This window comes from Hippocampus comes, unplaced genomic scaffold, assembly GCF_001891065.2.
Source record: "Hippocampus comes isolate QL1 unplaced genomic scaffold, H_comes_QL1_v1.1 scaffold41, whole genome shotgun sequence".
Classification (NCBI taxonomy): domain Eukaryota; kingdom Metazoa; phylum Chordata; class Actinopteri; order Syngnathiformes; family Syngnathidae; genus Hippocampus; species Hippocampus comes.
In genome coordinates, this window is record NW_017805153.1 from 1,145,435 (window position 1) to 1,165,461 (window position 20,027).

The window sequence follows — 20,027 nt, forward strand, 5'->3', positions numbered from 1 at the left end:
ATGCAAAGAGTTGGCATTGCACCGCAGGACTTCATGTAAAAATACAGTCACGCCTAACAATAATAAACAAACCAATAAAAAGGTTCTTAGATGTCTGTATTTAGCTTTATGGAGGGACATGTATTTACGGCATACTATATTACATTTACACAAGACAAAGATAATGACGTTCAACCCCCCCGCCCAAATAATTTGGCAAAAAGCACCCGTTTTTTTTTTGTTTACTTTCATAAAGTTAAACAAGTAATAGGACAAAGTAAACAAAGAGTCAAATGGTGTGCCTGTAATTCCTATTTTCAAAGTTGTAAGCATTAAGGGACCAAAAAAATAATAATATTCGTTTCATGTAGTTTTAATTAATCGGCCAATTAATTAGTAATAGGGATTTGTTTCTGCCTAGTAGCAGATTTGGTAAGACCCCCCCCCCCACCCCCCCCAAAAAAAATCAATTTTGTTCTGGGCCTAGTATTTGCAGCCTTCATTTACCGTATTTTCCGGACTATAAGTCACTCTTGAGTATAAGTCACACCAGCCATAAAATGCATAATGAAGAAGAAAAAAACATATAAGTCGCACTGCAGTATGAGTCAAATTTTGGGGGGAAATTTATTTGATAAAAGCCAACACCAAGAATAGGCATGTCATCTTGACAGGCAAATAAAAATAAAGATAGAGAACAACAGGCTGAAGAAATGTATGATTATGCTAACGTTACATGACATATAAATAACGAACCGAGAACATGCCTGGTATGCTCACGTAACATATTAAGAATTATTCAGATAACTGTAGCATAAAGAACATGCTAACAAGTTTACCAAACCATCAGCGTCACTCCAATGAAATCATCCGCGAACTCCGGAGTGAGAAGATTTGGCTCTTCCTCTTTTACGTCGCTTACGTCAAAGTGATCATCAGTTATTTTTATCAGTTATTGTCAATGTGGAAAGCCTCGAGCACCCTCTTGCGGCTTCATGTGAAAATAACATGTGAAATGATATAATGTGTTAATCATTTCACACATAAATGGCTTCAGCGTATAAGTCGCGCCCACCGGCCCCCCCCCAAAAAAAAAACCCCAAACAAAAAAAACTGCGACTTATCATCTGGAAAATACGGTAAATGCTTACTGAAATGCAATACTGGAGTACATCAAGTCTAAAAGTTAAGCCCCCACAGTTGGTTTCTGAGCATCAAGGTCATCATCATCTGCATCGCTTTAAGTTACCCATTCATCAAAATTTAGGTTGGTTTTCTTCACTAATTGTTACAGCCGTTGCAATGGAGCGTGTATGCACTGTGTTGAGTGGACCTTTGTCACGTACTTTGGTAACTAATGCTGCTTGGACATACGGAGAGCTGCAGCAAGAAAGTTGTTATTTTAGACAAAGGGATGAAAGAATATGTTGGTTTCCGTGGCAATACACAGATCGTCCAAGGGCCAGGGAGTGAGAGAACTATTGCTATGGCAACACACTCAGTGGGCACTTGTTGCCACGATGCTCTGCATAAATTATTCCCAAATGGAGTCTCTCTCGATGTGAGCAAGGTAAACTCTCTCCTTAAATCGATCAACATTGACACTATACAGTATGTAGCGAGTTGTAAACGTCACGATCACCACATCCTTTCCATTGTGAGAGACGTCTATGCCATCATCAGTGCCAGAAGCAATATGATTACGAGCCCCGATACGAACTCATTGTATCACTGAATGTGTGTGTTTATTGTGTGTGTGTGTGTGTGTGTGTGTGTGTGTGTGTGTGTGTGTGTGCGTGCGTGTGTGTAGGTCTGAGTGTGTGCGTGTAATTGTCATACCTGTCCAATGATAACACCAGGTGTAAAGATATGTAATACATTGCCCTATCCTCTATTTTTTTTTATCCTGTTTAGAGCAAAAATTGATGTGTTCCCATGAACAAGTTGGGGTATAGTGTTGATATATTAAAATAACTTTGAATTCAAATACATTTTAAAAAAATTAAAATTCATTTATTTATTTCTATTTAGATTTTTTTTGTGGGGGTGGGGCGGGGGGGTGCAGAACTTTCAGGACACAACAGAAGAGTACAAAGTCAAACTTTCATCCATCCATCCATTATCTGATCCGCTTACGAGGGTCACAGGTGTGCTGGACGCTATCCCAAGCTGTCTTTTGGGTCAGTAGGCGGGGTGCACCCTGAACTGGTTGCCAGCCAATCGCAGGGCAGACATAGATAAACAACCATTCATGCCTACAATCACACCTGGGGACAATTTAGAGTGTCCCATTAACCTATCGTGCATGATTTAGGAATGTGGGAGGAAACCGGAGTACCCGGAGAAAACCCACGCTGACACAGAGAGAACATGTACACTCACACATGAAAGCCGGAGCTAGAATCAAATCCTTCACCTCTGCACTGTGAGGCGAATGTGCTAACCAGTTGACCACCTCGCCGCCCCCAAGTTAACCTAACGTAACACATTGTAGAAATAACAAGAGTAATTCCTTTGTGCTCATATTTACTCTGTAAACATACAACCTTTGGCTAGTTGATATCATCCCGAGCAAAATGCTTTTGGCAAGATGTCAAACTCATCTGAACCAAGTCACGTAAATGTGCATATCAGCAAGAAAAAAAAAAAACCTAGCGCGGCACAAACACAACTTTCAGCAGGCATGTAAATCAGGAGGTCTTGCCAGTGCTAAGGTCGCACGCACCACATTTTGGCAGGCTAGTGAGGCGGGACCGCCGTTGTCCGCTCCACCCCATGCGAATAGTAAAAACAAAACTGATTACAGTAGATTATTTTCCATTTTAGTTCTTTCGCAATCCAATCATATCAATGATTTCATCTTTAGAATAGCTGAATTTTCATATTTCCTGTCATGTGAGAGTCAAGGAACAGCTTGATGTATCTGTGTAATGTATGTTTCAACTATGGTCAAAATGTAAATCATAAATGCAGGCTAATCTCCTATTTTGTGTTCATATTTTTATGTCGGACTCACTGGTCGTGAACCTCACCATACATCACTGTCTGCCGGCTAGAACATGGAATGATTAAGTCCGTCAATCGCATCATGTGATGCAAAATTCAAACAAGCTAAACTCAGAAATATAGCATTATGTCAGACATTTAACCAGTATTATCCCGCCATCAAATTCTTCATCTGGTCCACCGTGAACTGGACGCCGGTCAATCGCAGAGCACATGCAAACACAGTACCATTCATGCTCACATTTGCACTTGCGGACAACTTGGATTCTTTACTAACAGTCTTAAAGTATCATGTGGAGATGCGGTACGTAACACATTGTAGAAATAACAAGAGTAATTCCTTTGTGCTCATATTTACTCTGTAAACATACAACCTTTGGCTAGTTGATATCATCCCGAGCAAAATGCTTTTGGCAAGATGTCAAACTCATCTGAACCAAGTCACGTAAATGTGCATATCAGCAAGATCAGCAGGCATGTAAATCAGGAGGTCTTGCCAGTGCTAAGGTCGCACGCACCACATTTTGGCAGGCTAGTGAGGCGGGACCGCCGTTGTCCGCTCCACCCCATGCGAATAGTAAAAACAAAACTGATTACAGTAGATTATTTTCCATTTTAGTTCTTTCGCAATCCAATCATATCAATGATTTCATCTTTAGAATAGCTGAATTTTCATATTTCCTGTCATGTGAGAGTCAAGGAACAGCTTGATGTATCTGTGTAATGTATGTTTCAACTATGGTCAAAATGTAAATCATAAATGCAGGCTAATCTCCTATTTTGTGTTCATATTTTTATGTCGGACTCACTGGTCGTGAACCTCACCATACATCACTGTCTGCCGGCTAGAACATGGAATGATTAAGTCCGTCAATCGCATCATGTGATGCAAAATTCAAACAAGCTAAACTCAGAAATATAGCATTATGTCAGACATTTAACCAGTATTATCCCGCCATCAAATTCTTCATCTGGTCCACCGTGAACTGGACGCCGGTCAATCGCAGAGCACATGCAAACACAGTACCATTCATGCTCACATTTGCACTTGCGGACAACTTGGATTCTTTACTAACAGTCTTAAAGTATCATGTGGAGATGCGGTGAATAACGAGATGATGAGACGCAAGTGTGTCGTGACTCTTTGCATTGCAAAACGGAAGCTTGTATAACTCCTGCCCCTCCTTGAAAGGAAAGGTGATTGTTTCTCCCTTGTGGGTCAACATACATGCAATTTTTTCTGAATGTGTGATGACAAAATTTCTTGTCAAAATTCACACTGGCATGCACAGGGGAAATGAGCAAATTCCACAAGGAAAGGTCAGAGCTGAGATTCGAACCCAGAATCTAACCGCTCTTCCATCATGCAGCCCCACCATGGGGAATTCTGTCAGATTGACAGACACTGACAAAGGGCATTCAAAAGTTGATTTCAGTTAAAACCTTGAAGGGCAGGTCGGTTTCGATGCCGTCGCATTGTCCACAATTGTCCCATAATGCATTTTCTTGTTCTGGTTTGTTACCTAAAGCTGTCCAAGATGCAGTTTTTTTGCTTTCAACCTGGATGTTTCGAGACGACCACAGCTTTAAGATGGTCAATGTCTTCACGTGACACAGTGGGGTATCCACTGTATAGTTTAACTCAGATTTAGGAAAAACACACATCCACATCTGGTGAAGTCAAACTCGTGATTCTAGCCAGCCTTTATGCACAATTACGTACATGTGCTGCCATATTCCAGGCAGGTACTCGGGGCCCAGTAGAGGAGCCGTTATTGTGGAAACAGACACCAAAGGAACGTTTGAGGAATTCTTTCGCTCTTTTCTCTTTTTTCATCAGCTTTCATTTTGTGTTTCCACTGCCTTGAAATGACCCCTGAGTTCCTGTCCCGCAACGTTGAAAAGGAAAAACCTGTTTCTCTTTTTTATGCGCGTGTATGTCTTTTGCATGTCATCGATTGCTTTTAAGTACATTTTCCCTCCCCTTGACAAACCATCTCAAGGTTCACATTTGTAAGTGATTACTGACCAGTTGGACTCATCAGCCAGCACTCTTTTTGCGTGTCTATGCACACAGGCCTGTGTTCCTGCGCCTAATGCATGTGTGTACATATGCCTGTCCAATACAGAGGATTAATAGGTTTTTTCCACCTTTTTAAGGTTGTCCTCAATTCGGCTTGAGGGAAAGCGAAGTGATCAATGTTACATAACATTAAGATATGAATCTGACTGTAGTGAAAAAGTACACAACAGCTGTCATTTGTCTCATGTTTTTTCTTTCATGTTCACTTTATTATGGTTGAATGTATGTCCTTTTTTTAACTTTGATGTCATGTAAATTTCATGACATCAAAGATAGATATCATTGAAGCGAATGCTGAACTTGACTCCCCAGGCCAAAGTGAACCCCTGTCACGAAGAATAAAAATAAAAATAGCGGTAGCACGAAGTAGAAAAATAAAAAATCGCGGTAAGAAAGAAAAGAGAAGAAAATAACAGAAGAGATTACAGAAAATGGAGAAACGTAGCGACAATCTGGAGAAATGTGGGTCGAAGATCGGCCAGGTTAACCGGCAGCTGAGGAGAAGTTATGACGTAATTTACATTTCAAAAACCAGAAGCCATTCATTTACGAATGTGATTGCACTTTAGTTTACATATTTAAATGTTCAGATATTAAGATTTGAATGAGGCAAAAAACATGCTTTTTCTCTCAAATATATTGTTATAATCATTTGTTTCAGATGTACTGTAATTATTTTCTGTATAAAAATGTATATGGTGTTCAAAAAGTATTTTTTCAAACTTGACTTTTGAAAAAGAGGGGGTCGTCTTATAATCAGGGCCGTCTTATATTCGGGCCAATATGGTAATAACCATACGGTTCGTTCAGTCATTTTTGATTGTAACCATGTAACTGACCTCGACTGGACATCATTTTCAGCCCTCAAATTCAACGCACGGAAACAACAATATTTTGGTCGCAGTGAGAGCAGGCAGCTACACAACCTGGATACGCAATCTAGATACACTATACAGGCTGTATTACCAAAAGTCTTTGCTCACCCATCCAAATGACCAGAATCAGGTGTCCTAATCACTTGGCCTGACCACAGGTCTATAAAATCAAGCACCGAGGCATGGAGACTGTTTTCACAAACAATTGTGAAAGAATGGACCGTTCTCAGAAGCTCAGTGAATTCTAGCGTGGAACTGTAATAGGATGCCACCTGTGCAACCAATCCAGTCATTAAATTTCCTCGCTCCGAAATATTCCACAGTCTACTGTCAGCTTTATTATAAGAAAATGGAAGGGTTTGGAAACAACAGCAACTAAGCCAAGAAATGGGAGGCCATGTAAACTGACTGAGAGGGGTCAGCGGATGCTGAGGCGTTACGTGCAAAGAGGTCGCCGACTTTCTGCACAGTCAATTGCTACAGAGCTCCAACTTCATGTGGCCTTCAGATTAGCCCATTAGATTAGATTGGCAGAGAGCTTCACTTCTAGCTTTCCAAGTACTAATTGCATTGTTGCTTTTTTGTGCATTTGCAGGAAAATGAGGCTGACGAAGTGGAGCACGTAACCATGGCGATGTTTGTCACTGGGAGAGCGGATTCTTTGCAGCCACCGAAAGCCATTAAGATGCAACACTTTGGTCCTGAACACGTTTCCCTGGCTGTCTGGAGTACAGTTTTAGCATTTGGGCCGCGAAAAAATTAACAATAAAAGGGTTTATTAAGTTATTTGTTGGGAGTATGAAGTCAGCCCCGAGTGGAAATACTTTCAAGTCCAGGTTAAAAACGATGTTTATTTTTCCATGCCTATTTTTGAGCTTTGGAATATGTTTGCATACTTTTGGTTGACAGTATAATCCCCCATACACTCCCGAATATTAAAAAAAGCTTTGTCTACCAATGAAAAGATGCACTCATTGCAAGTGATTGGAAATAATGCACTTGCTTGAATTTATTGAGCGGGTACTTGAAGGCGTCTTCTGTTTGTGAGGGGATTGTGAAGTGCATATTTCTGGGTGAGAATCGCGTCTTTTAGCATACGAGTGGTATTGTTCGTCTTGTGTGAGACTGATTGATTCTTGAAGGGGTTGGCGTCATGCATGCCTGCATGACTGTGTTTGCCTTTGTGTGCTTTTAAAGCCTCCATTTTCTGTTGATTTGTGTGAATGACACTTGAAGAAAGGTCAGCAAAGGCCAAACAAGACTGAGCAGATGACACTTGCTGGTAGGTGGTTTGAAGAAGCTTGATGGACTTATCCACAGCTATCAGCCCCTACATGATGCAGTTTGTGCAGAGCAATTCCATTATAATTTTATGAATTCGATTTTAATCCATCCATCCATTTTCCGATCCGCTTTATCCTAACAAGGGTCGCCGGGCGTGCTGGAGTCTATCCCAGCTGTCTTCAGGCAGTAGGCGGGGGACACCCTGAACCGGTTGCCAGCCAATCGCAGGACACACAGAGACGAACAACCATCCGCGCTCACACTCACATCTAGGGACAATTTTGAGTGTTCGATCAGCCTGCCATGGATGTTTTTGGAATGTGGGAGGAAACCGGAGTTTATTTGGTGATCGGCCGTAATGTCTTAAATTTGCCAATTGATCAAATGACATCACTGATTGGTCCTGCGAAATAAGGTATGAGAGGTGCAGTGTTTCCCACATTTACATTTACCTGTGGCGGGCCAACACAAATCAATGTTGGCCACTACGAAAACATTGTGGCGCTACCTGTCAATATAGAACTCTTGTCATGAGATTTAGAGCTGCACAGAAAGCCGCTCTCCTGCTTGTGTGGTCCTTGTAAGAGTTTGCTCATCGATACCAGCACTGATTTTCCTTGTGGTACGACACTGCAAATGCAGTGCCCTCAAATGACTAAAGTATCAATCGTTTCGATGTTGATCTTAGCGGTATCGGCTCAAACGGCCTCGCTCTCCCTCTCCACTCCAGCAGGCACAACGGCCATCTCGACACTGTCAGATCACAACTGGTGCTCCTTTTGTTGATTGAAAGGTTTATTTTGGCTCAGAAACAACACCCCGTGTTCGACATACTGTTGTCGTCAGGATCTTCTGAGTTTTGGATTACGCTGCAAAAAAGACATTTACAGGAAGCGAACCACCCACGAGCACGGCGACGAATTCGTCCCCCCGCGCCCCTCACGCGTATTTCACCCCCCACGCATATTTCAAAGACACTAACTCCGTTATATTATGTTTTTGTTTAGCTTACATTTGGTTTTGTTCTCTCATGTGCCCTTTTTGTCGCCACCTGCTCTCGTCATCCGTGTCCCTTGTGTTGAACCAATCAGCTCCCTCAACCCTTTGTGTCTTGTCCAGGTGTTTCTTGTTGTCTCGTCACTTTGCTTGTATTTAGTTCCCTGGCTGCTGGCAGTCTTTGTTGGATCATTGTGCGTGTCTGTGTGCCCATGTCATGTTTTGTTTCTGTCAAAGGTTTTTTTGCTACTTTGGTTTCTTGTGATTTCCAGGACTTTGTTTGAGTATTTGAGTGAGTTTTCTCCAGTGTACCCTACAAGTGTTTTTATGTTCATACATTTTGTTCAGTCCTCCATCTACCATTACGCGAAACGTGACACATTGTCTCTATTAATGGCTAAATACAACACTAATTTATAGGGAACACAACAACAGAACACATCTTTTGTTTTAAACAATAGTCCGGTAGGCTCCCCAATGTCACATATGAAAACGCCACAATGCACATTCCCTACTGTCCAGAATTATACAGTTGCCAAGTTGTCTTTATGAAATCAATGAAGATATATAAATAAGTGTCACTTCATGAAACAACTCTGCTTCACTGCTTTCAAAGATTTGGATGTCAAAGTCCCATGTACAGCAATACAGTATTGGACAGCTGTATGGACAATTTCAGGGTAACGCTTCACTCTTTTCTGCCATGCTGAAGTTACAGTTCATAAATCCAGTGAAGTTATTCATTGCAATCATTTTGAAAAGGGTCCAGATACAGAATTTAGTTGTTTTTTTCTATTGCTCCTTTCTAACGCAGCTACATTTTTAGTGAAAATCAAGTTATGCTTGTTTTTCAATTGTTTTTCTTGGATTTTTTTCCCTCTACTTTCCTTCCTAGGGCCATTGCAAAGATTGTTCAATATTGGCAAAAATGCTTGAGAAAACTTCTGTTGATGCTCAGTAAACAGGACACAATTATATTTAAAATTGAACAACCTGCCAAGGGACTAGAGATGGACACTAGTCAACAGCTATAATCTGTCATATTTACATGGAAATGTTTATTTACGGTCTCCTTTTCAATCAAATAAATAAATAATGGAGTAAATGAATAAAGAAGTTATTAAAATAGACATATTGCTCCATCTTGTTATTGGATCAGGGATCGGTTAGCATTTTTTTTCGAAGACTGCCGAATGGTGATCGGTCCCGAAAATTTTGATCGTGTAAAGCCGAATGGTTATGTTGTATGTGTGAGCGGGGTGCAGACTTGGAATAGAATAGACCACTCAAGATCGTCTTGCATGTGCAAAGTTGTTTAGAGTAACAATGTTACTATTTTTTTTTATGTCTATTTTCATATTTGACTTTAAATTAATCCCACGTGAAAGATAAAGCATGAAGCGGACATTTGTGGTGATTGCAATAATTCAACCACACACATGTAAATTTCCCCAGTGTGGGACAAATAAAAGATATCTTATGTATCACGTGTTCATTAGCAGCAAGTGCCATTTTAAAAAATGACCTTGCATTACATTTTGTGTGAGTGCTGTCACCATACTGATGCCTTAACTGTGACTTCTGTTTCGGGACCTCGATAGGCAAGTTTTTTGTTTTGTTTTTTTTTTTTTCACTGATTAGAAGCTTATGTTAATCCTATTAAGGAATTTTTAGTTTATATTTCACTGCAGTGGCAGGAACATGAGCCAACTAAAGTAAATCACATTCCCTTGCAATTCCCCCCTCTGATCTTCTTTCACCGTATCCGTTTAACACAGCAGGATCAGAGAAAAGTCTCTTTAAGACTCTATTTTCCGCATGGGTGCCACATCACCCGCCTCCCTCCCAAATCAATTTCCCGTTAATCCTGTGTGGTAGTTAAAGAGTTGTGGGATTATGGCACACTGGTCCACTCCTCCAAATCCGAATGATTTTGTTGGTGGAGATGACAGTGTTAAAGCTGAGCTGTGGTCACGCGACAGCATCTCTCAACAGCTTAGAGCAGCAAGAAAAAAAAAATGGCCTTTTGTTTTTGCTCCATGGCTCCCCCTACGTTTGTACGGTTCGCAGAATGCACACAAACACAACACATGAGGTTTCTGGGATATGCTAACAATATTAGAACTAATTAAGACTATCTGCGGTCACTATGGCAACAAAAGAAATGTGATTATCTTCAAGCCTTACATGCTGAATAATTTTCAAGTTGACCAAATATATTGTTAATATTGGCACGCAATGTGACATGGTTGCGTACGGAAGAGCATTAGGGCCAATGAAGATCCTCGTGTTGTTTTCCTTCACGGAGGGGCAAGCTGGTAAATGACGAAAGTTTGCTGCACGCGCCCACCGCTGACCAACAGTGCAAGTTCAGATGCATTTGATTTTAGCTTGAGCTATTCATTTAGAATGGTATTTCCCAAACAGGCGTACACAGTGTATGCGGGCACAATGGGGATACCTGGAAATATTTAATCATTTCCAAAGTATTTTCCATATCAATACCCTGTGGCACAACCGCGCCAAAATCACAATAGGCGTGTGTGGGAGGGGGATGTAACAAAGGCAGGTTTATTCTTCACTTTGATTTAATGTATGCAAATTTAATATGCTACTGATTTCATTTCAAGGCAACACGATTTTCATTTTTATGTTTGAATGAAAAAGGAGAGAACAGCAAAGAATTAAATGTTTGTATGAAGGAAACAAAATGAACTGATTTTCATTTCATCATCAATTGTGTTGCGTTGTACTTTTGGAGAATCATCAACAGGCTAAGAGTTAGGGGGTTCTGGTGGTCGGACAAAATAGTTTGGGGGGACACAAGTCATAAAAGGTTGGGAACCACTGCTTGAGAAGAGGAAAAGCTGTGAAAATAACGACAGCGTTGTGGCCACACAGCCCTACATCATAAATACATGACGGATGAAACACTGAATTGGTGATTGTTTTTCAGTCTGCGTCAAAGTCCACTGAAAATAAAGTGATCAATGTACTTTAATCTGGACAGTAAAACAACTCTCTTTTTGAAATTTGCTGAAGACTTTGAATCACAATTTCAACGGAATGTACAAGTGAGACGTTGATCTTCAGGCTCAGTTGAGAAAGTTTGCTTCATGATCATTGCCACTGGTAGCAAATTCTTTGAGAGAATCCAGACATCATATCAGGACATCAAAGGTCACAGTGTATCACAAATGGAAAATAGTGAAAACTAGAGCATTTAACAATTTTCTGGGCCACTTTACTCTGCTGAACCTTGGCATGGATGTGTGACATAAAACTGACAGCTAAGTCCAAGTAGTCCAAACTTGGTGGTACAGTGCAGGAAGTTTTAGCCAAGTGTAACTTCCTGGAGACCTCATCACACCCACTAATGCCGAGTAATGTGTGTGCATGTGCGTAAATGTGAACATGTGCTAATCTATTATTGATTTCCTGAAGGAAGGAGAACATGGCTGTCGTTACTCTTTAAAAGGGGCCAAAGTGGGAGTATGTTCCTCATTTTCATTTCAGCTGAGTTTAAAGAGTTCAGATAAGTTATTGAATATAAATTTAAGAGAGTCGCACTGACTGAAAAGCTACATGCATAAACTCTTGTCATTTCACAATAGGTTTGGATGATATGTATATATTTTTTTTTTCGCAGAACTTTACGATTTCTGCCTTGACCATAACATTACTACTGAAACTAAAACTGAGTGATTTAGATATTGTCAGTTACAGTAGTTACTGATTTAATAATATTACTTATTGTGAATGTAGTACAAGTTGAAACTGTGCCCACAGTTATTACCGTAGTTAGTGCAGTGGTGCATGGTGGCACAGCAACATGGCTGAAACATTTACTCATATTCTGGTCACCTTATTCAGCCAAGGAAGGGACTAAATATTTTAAAAAACAGCTTCACAGTTTTATGGTACTGCAAATACACACACACAAGAATAAAAACTGCATTTTCTGACTATTTCCATACCAGAAGCTGAAGCCTAGTGCAGCTGACTTCCGGTGGGAGATGATAAACATCCTGGACTGACTAACTCATCAATGACAGGACTGTCACATGTAGCTCAACCCTTCACACTCACAATATGCACACACAATTTACAGCCTCAACTCAACAAGGAAAGAAATTCAAACCCACATCTCAATCTTCTTTCACTGAGGTAGCCAGGACTCCCAAGATTAATAAATATATACATGAACAATACATACACACATAATACATGAACAACACTGCTTGACCTTGTATAACTGCCCTCCCAAGAACTCGCAGCCATTAATGGACTGTTATAGACTAGTGGGTAAATAGTGGCTGTTTGAGTGCAACACAAAAATGTGGGTGTGCGCGTGTGCGCGCAAGCACTGTTGATCCTTGCATTCCAGTGGAAGCCTTGAGAGCAGCTAATCCAGTCTTAGTCAATGGCCTCTTGAACTCTTGGGTCACACTCTCTCTCACACACACACACACACACACACACACACACACACACACACACACACACACACACACACACACACACACGAACTCCCGCACACACACAAACGCACGCTAAGTAATTACATGTTTGTATCTGCATAGTTCTGCGATTTGTGTGCTTTTCCTCAAAAGATTCACACTCCCAGACAGGAAATGTCACTTCTTTCTTGTTATTTCAAGTTTTAATTCGTCAAGTTCAGAAAATCCATCGGTTCAGTTTAAGTACTAATTTTATTTATCTCGAAAAATGCATTAATTATAAAGTAATTACTGTATCAAGTAGTGCTCCCTCGCTATTTCACGCTCTGCTTCACTCAATCGCACATTCGTGACCATTACTTCATGTAATGCAGTTGTGGCTCACTAATTTGTGGGTTTTCTTGCAATTTTTTCTTGTTCAACCAATCTTTTTTTTTTAGGGCAAATTTGTTTTAGAAAAACTGAGAGCATGAACATTAGACAACGTGTCGTGTGAATGCGGATGGTTGTTCGTCTGTGTGTGCCATGCGATTGGCTGGCAACCGGTTCAGGGTGTCCCCCGCCTACATATATAAAACTTTTTCATGCACCCTGTAACCTGATAACATGATAAGCTGTCCACTGTAGTAACCGCTGTCCCTGAAAGGGATAAGATAAGAAAACCTTTATTCGCCTCACAATGGAGAAATTCCCAATTCGCAGCAGCAAAGTTATGAAAGGAAGAAGTAGAAGAACAAAATGTCTATAATACATTATATTGTATGTTTTATATATAGGATATCTATAAAATTAATAAAAGTTGCTCTGTTTTTGGGGGGAAGGGGGGTTGGGGTTTTTTTTTGGTTTATTTTTTTGGAATGAGTTGTCTCTTTGACACTCAAAACCCTTCTTTCATGAATGACTGAATTTTGTTTTAGTTGTTGTTAGTTTTAATGAAACAAGTTTTCAAATGTTAAATTATTTGAGGTGACATACAAACACACTTGGAACATTTGTTTGAAATATCTGATTCAAATGAGCAAGACCGTTATCAGGCTTCCGTTAAGTTTGCTGATGAGCTTTTTGATCGTTTGAATTGAGTGTGTTGGAGAAGGGAGACAGTGAAAACAGGGTGGAGTGGGGCTCTCTAGGACCGGACTTGGGCACCCCTGCTAACTACATCATAAATGTTAATTCCTAAAGCAGATAACGATGTAACGTTGTACTGTTGTAAGCTATCTAGTTGTGTTACAAAACATTTTGATTTCCTATACAAGAGAAAAAGTCTTGCTAGTTACAGTTTTAATACTTGAATTCGACACACCGTTGTCAGGAAAAAAGGACGGATTTTATTTTACATCATATGTATGTAAAACGTGTTCTCTTCATTGTAGAATGTCGATCCAGTTCCCGCCGGATGGCAAATGTTTACGTTTCCCATCCGAAATGCTGCCGGGGCCGCTTAATGTCTCCAGCACTGATAAACAAGAAAACACAATGTAAAACTCATGAATGCTAATTGCAGAATCAAAGTCAGGAATTCTTTATCCCTGAAGTAAAATATTTGTTGGTAAAGTCCTTCCAACGGCAAATTAAAGATGACAACATTGTTGCAACATATTGGCTCGATATCTAAAGTCACGTGAACAAGTGTTTGTGCCCCCGTCCTGATTTATTTTTGTGCATGTTTGTCAGACTTCAACGTTTCTCATTATCAGACAAATTTAAATGGTCAAAAACAGCACAAAATAGAAAAAAAAAATCATAATGATAATAATCCAAACCTACATGGCCCTGTGTGTAAAAACAAAACATTTTAGGTTTACTTGTGTTATCTTTGTCTGAGCTTTACATTTCTTTGATGATCTGGCACATTAAAGTGGGGAAACTATGCAAAAAAATGAGAATTTGAAAAAAGGGGCAAATCATTTTTCACGGCAATGTGTCATACATACCGTTAGCTAGTTCTCTTCCAAAACCTAGTACACCGCTGGAGAGGGAAAAACTGTTGGCAATTAGCTTCAGAACTGTCACGAAAGGCTGCTGACGCTTTGAAAATATATCACCTGCTTGCAGCTACACTGTGCAATGACGTTTCAAATTTTCTATTTTGATCCTTCCATTGAGCACTTCACTCGAGCCTGTAATGTCAATTTGTGTTTCAGAAAAGTAAAGAAACAAAAATGTTGTTGACATGTATACTCAATCAATCTGTGTTATCATTTTGAAGCTCAGCCCACTTACCGTTTGCCAAGAGAAGTGCAGCAAGGGTGCGTTTCACGTCAGACGACAGCACCCCGTGGAGGTGAAATGTTTAGAGTCTTCCTGCACCGCCGCCGCATTGGTATTTCTTCCACCAGCAAGTAAACAAGGGACAGACGACAGCAATGCAAATTGCGACTTCGCAACAAGCATCATTCTGTGATCAAGTGAGTGAAAATGAAGCCGATTTGCTTCATTTGCTTGCAACCCACGTAATTACGGGTGTAAAGGGGCATCACTTCAAACGCGTGCGCAAAAGCAGACGACGTCGGGGCCGGCCTGTTACAGTGTGAACCACAATCACTCGATCGGGCCAATGGGCCAAAGCGACAGTCGGCCACATTGGCCAACGGCGGATTGGTGGGTAGAGGCCCAAAGACATACATTATTTCTATCAAAGGCCATCATTAAGGACATTTTGATAGCGCATTGCATACACACATTGTCCAAAAAAGCCCTTTACTAAATCAGTTCCTGCAAAGTGATGTTGTTGACTGTGCAAGTGAGAAGATGCATTATTCTTTTAAGTCGTAGGAATGCTGTAGGCAGCCAAAATGTGACTCTTATAAGGCGGCAGATTTATAGCAATAATAAAATGTACTTAGTACAGACCACGCATTTGGGGCTTGAGATGTGCGTGAGCAACGAGGACCATTTTCTTCCGTGACCTTTGGCCCGTAAACACACTGAAGCAGTTAGGCAGACGATCCGCAACGCCCGCCCTTTGTGAGTTGCGAGACTTCCTGGAAATTTCTCACACAAAGAAAACTTGAAGTTATCATTTGGGGAGAAAGTTTGCGCATGCCCGTGAGGTCACTTCTGGATTCCTATGCACTTGATTTGATTCTTTAAATTGTGCCAGATGTGGAAATGCAATACTGTACTGTGACATATAACAGCTGGGGCAAACTTTGGTTTGGCTGGGCTCCTCAGGTCAGCAAGAGAGGCCCACCGATGTACAGAATGGCGATGGAGATCAAACCTACACTTGATACAGCAACAACATTGTGTCTCAAAGACAGACAACGGCGGAAACGTAGCTAACCTGTTTCTCGCACTTACTGAGCAACAGCCTCTGCTGAACATATTTCTAAAACTGGGGTAAGAGCTTAACATGTAAATCCTCTCTAGAACTTTCTCCTCCTTCTGCTCGTTATTTTTTTCCTCGCTGCACCCTTCCTCCAACTCCATAAAAAGACAACTCTCAAGGAGGCTGGACTTGTTTTTGGTTGTTGATAATAAAACAAGCGCTGCTCAACCCCACCCCACTGCACCGCCATGCAACAGGTCCTGGTGAGGAGAATTGCAGATGGGCGGTGTTGTCATGACGAGCTACCTAGTAGTGAAAACGCCAAGAGGCACTCCTAAACTCCTGCAATGTTACACAGTTGCGGCCACAGCTACGACGCCTTCAAGTACCCGCTCAATAAATTCAAAAGGAGTCACGTTTACCCCTGACAGATTCTCACTTGAAGTTTTAAGGTGAGAAAACATATTCAGAGCATCAACACTGCAGTCTTACCATTATGTCTGCTGGCTGCTCTATCCCGGTTAAAGTATGCTTCAGAAAACTTGTGATCAGTGTAAACACACTCACAGCACCAATGACTAAGAGGACACATGGGGTTGACTGCTGATACACACACACACACACACACACACACACACACACACACACGCACCACACGCACACGCACACACGCACGCACACACGCACGCACACACACATTTATTTGGGAACAAAAGGAAAATGGAGTGTTTGTCCTCCTTTCACAATAAAGCAGTAAAACAGAATTTTGTGCATGCCTGTTTGTGTGTGTGTTTGTGTGTGTGTGTGTGTGTGTGTGTGTGTGTGTGTGTGTGTGTGTGTGTGTGTGTGTGTGTGTGTGTGTGCATGTGTGTGTTTTAAAATCCGCCAGCTCTATTTGCCCTGGGAGCGGCCGTGCAGTAAAATAAACACATCAGAAAGTAGAAAGACAACAGGAACGTAATAATATTTGGCTCACGATGAAAAGAGCACGATCGGTGTCATCAAGGTGAAGACAAGCCGCAGCAAAGTGAAATGTGTGACGTCAAAGTGGGATTAAAAAAAGGGAGAATTTGGGGACGTCTATAAACACAAATGCCGCACGAAGAAAAGACATTTTTTCTGTTTGTGGCTGGTGATGAGAAACAGACGCAAAATGACACGGGATTCCAAGACACATACATAAATTAAGATGGGTGATCAATCTTTTCAGAGATACGCGTCTGCCGCAACGTGCCCCATTTTCAACACACAGCTTTTGCTTCGTTCCGCAGTAAATGTGCTGACTGAGTGTTAGGAGTTCAATACATAAATGCGATAAAACTCGGAGATGATCCCTCTTTAAAGCAGACGTCAAGTCAAAAAAAAAAATCTTTGCACTATGGTTTATGTGACCCCACTATCTATCTCAGGGGGCTATCACTACCTGCTGTTGACTGAAACCGACGTCAAAGTAGCCACGGACTCACCCAACCAAACCCAGAGAACAGGTGAGCTGTGACGTTCGCAAGAACGAACTCGTACTTCAAAGTCATTTTCACTTGACAGCAGGTGGCAGTGCTGCATAAATTGCCTGAAAGAGGGTCGATTTACAGATCTGCTGAATTCCAACTCCACAAATGCAATATTCATCAGAACACCATGTTTAGAATGGTGGAGACCCATAGAGCACGTCACTGCAAAGAAAATATTGGACTTAACTTCCGCTTTAACGCTTTTCGGTGCTGTCATTGTGTAACAAGATGACACCACGTGGCGCATGTGACTGATGCCTCAGCATCGATTTCACGGTCCTCACTTCTTTTTCACTTCCTACTGAATGTGACTGGCAGCCAGGACAGATGTTCAGGCAGCAACACAATCACTAGAACAGCGGTTCTTAACCTGGGTTCGATCGAACTCCAGGGTTTCGGTGAGTCGGTCACAGGGGTTCGACGGAGCGTCTGCCAACGTGACTCAACATGTTACTTTGTTATGACAAGCCCGCTTGGCCATCACTGGCTGCAGATGATCACATGACATTGCATGTCCAATCAGTGCTGTGGGAAATTTAGTTCGCTGAGTAGTCAACGTGTGACTGTAGTGATAGTACGTCGTACAATTTAAAAAAAAAAAGTACACTTATCTCTTGAAATGTTATTTACTTTTTTTCTGTTTTTAATAAATGCGTTTTTTTTTAATATCTTGAATTTGTAAAAAATATATATGTTTATTTTTTACTCATGAAGGGTTCGGTGAATGTGCATATTAACTGGTTGGTTTTCGATACCTCTAAAAAGGTTAAGAACCACTAGACATTTTTTCTGTTTGTGGCTGGTGATGAGAAACAGACGCAAAATGACACGGGATTCCAAGACACATACATAAATTAAGATGGGTGATCAATCTTTTCAGAGATACGCGTCTGCCGCAACGTGCCCCATTTTCAACACACAGCTTTTGCTTCGTTCCGCAGTAAATGTGCTGACTGAGTGTTAGGAGTTCAATACATAAATGCGATAAAACTCGGAGATGATCCCTCTTTAAAGCAGACGTCAAGTCAAAAAAAAAATCTTTGCACTATGGTTTATGTGACCCCACTATCTATCTCAGGGGGCTATCACTACCTGCTGTTGACTGAAACCGACGTCAAAGTAGCCACGGACTCACCCAACCAAACCCAGAGAACAGGTGAGCTGTGACGTTCGCAAGAACGAACTCGTACTTCAAAGTCATTTTCACTTGACAGCAGGTGGCAGTGCTGCATAAATTGCCTGAAAGAGGGTCGATTTACAGATCTGCTGAATTCCAACTCCACAAATGCAATATTCATCAGAACACCATGTTTAGAATGGTGGAGACCCATAGAGCACGTCACTGCAAAGAAAATATTGGACTTAACTTCCGCTTTAACGCTTTTCGGTGCTGTCATTGTGTAACAAGATGACACCACGTGGCGCATGTGACTGATGCCTCAGCATCGATTTCACGGTCCTCACTTCTTTTTCACTTCCTACTGAATGTGACTGGCAGCCAGGACAGATGTTCAGGCAGCAACACAATCACTAGAACAGCGGTTCTTAACCTGGGTTCGATCGAACTCCAGGGTTTCGGTGAGTCGGTCACAGGGGTTCGACGGAGCGTCTGCCAACGTGACTCAACATGTTACTTTGTTATGACAAGCCCGCTTGGCCATCACTGGCTGCAGATGATCACATGACATTGCATGTCCAATCAGTGCTGTGGGAAATTTAGTTCGCTGAGTAGTCAACGTGTGACTGTAGTGATAGTACGTCGTACAATTTAAAAAAAAAAAGTACACTTATCTCTTGAAATGTTATTTACTTTTTTTCTGTTTTTAATAAATGCGTTTTTTTTTAATATCTTGAATTTGTAAAAAATATATATGTTTATTTTTTACTCATGAAGGGTTCGGTGAATGTGCATATTAACTGGTTGGTTTGGTACCTCTAAAAAGGTTAAGAACCACTCTGCTAGAATAAGGCTGCATTAAATTAATGTGATTCAATACTGGCGTGTAATAAAGACAATAGCTTCTCTGTTGGTGCCCTGGTAAATCCACGATGATCTATTTTGACTCTCCGTAATATCGGTGGTTAAGTGTGAACACCTCCAGTGTTGTGGCAGTGCAAACATTACTCTGCACAGCTCAGTGCAGTTCTTGTACACAACGAGCAAGAGCTGTGATTTCATTCGTGGGCTTGATTTGTTTAGCTTCTCGGCATGCACGTTTATTGTTGTGCTGTCGACTCAGTGGGCTCTATATTTGTAGACATACATGGCAATGGCGAGTGATGAAAAAAGCGGAAGGGGCGTGGCCTGGACGGGGGCGTGGCCTGGGCGGGGGCGTGGTTACTTACAAAAGTGGCACTAAACATGCTGAAGATGAAGTGTATTAAATTTACACAGTTTGAAAACTGAACAAAAAAAAATCCCAAGATCGCCACTATTCTTTCAAGTGAAAATTTGTGCAATTTTGCCTATGCATTCCTGGTGAGCACCAATATGTAACTCCAAATTTGCTGCTCAAAATCAAAACTAAAAAAGTAAACACATTCCCTGCCATATTTAAGATT

General features: G+C 41.2%; 1 protein-coding gene and 1 long non-coding RNA gene across 4 annotated transcripts in view; both read right to left on the reverse strand.

Annotated features, from left to right (window-relative positions):
* The window catches only part of LOC109515015 (rho GTPase-activating protein 6-like), a 64,204-nt gene that overhangs the window by 12,128 nt on the left and 32,049 nt on the right, over positions 1-20,027 (reverse strand). The window contains exon 1 of one of the 3 annotated variants that reach the window (XM_019868548.1): positions 16,447-16,563. The exons of the other annotated variants lie outside the window; for them this stretch is intronic. Coding sequence (XP_019724107.1) covers positions 16,447-16,449 — 3 coding nt within the window. The 5' untranslated portion in view covers positions 16,450-16,563. Of the gene's footprint in view, positions 1-16,446; positions 16,564-20,027 lie in introns of those variants that run through there. 3 annotated transcript variants of the gene reach the window in all.
* LOC109515016 (uncharacterized) lies at positions 13,527-16,440 on the reverse strand. Its single transcript, XR_002168096.1, has 3 exons — positions 15,537-16,440; positions 14,907-15,012; positions 13,527-14,139 (listed from the first exon to the last, which is right to left on the reverse strand). It is a non-coding gene; the product is annotated as an uncharacterized LOC109515016 (long non-coding RNA).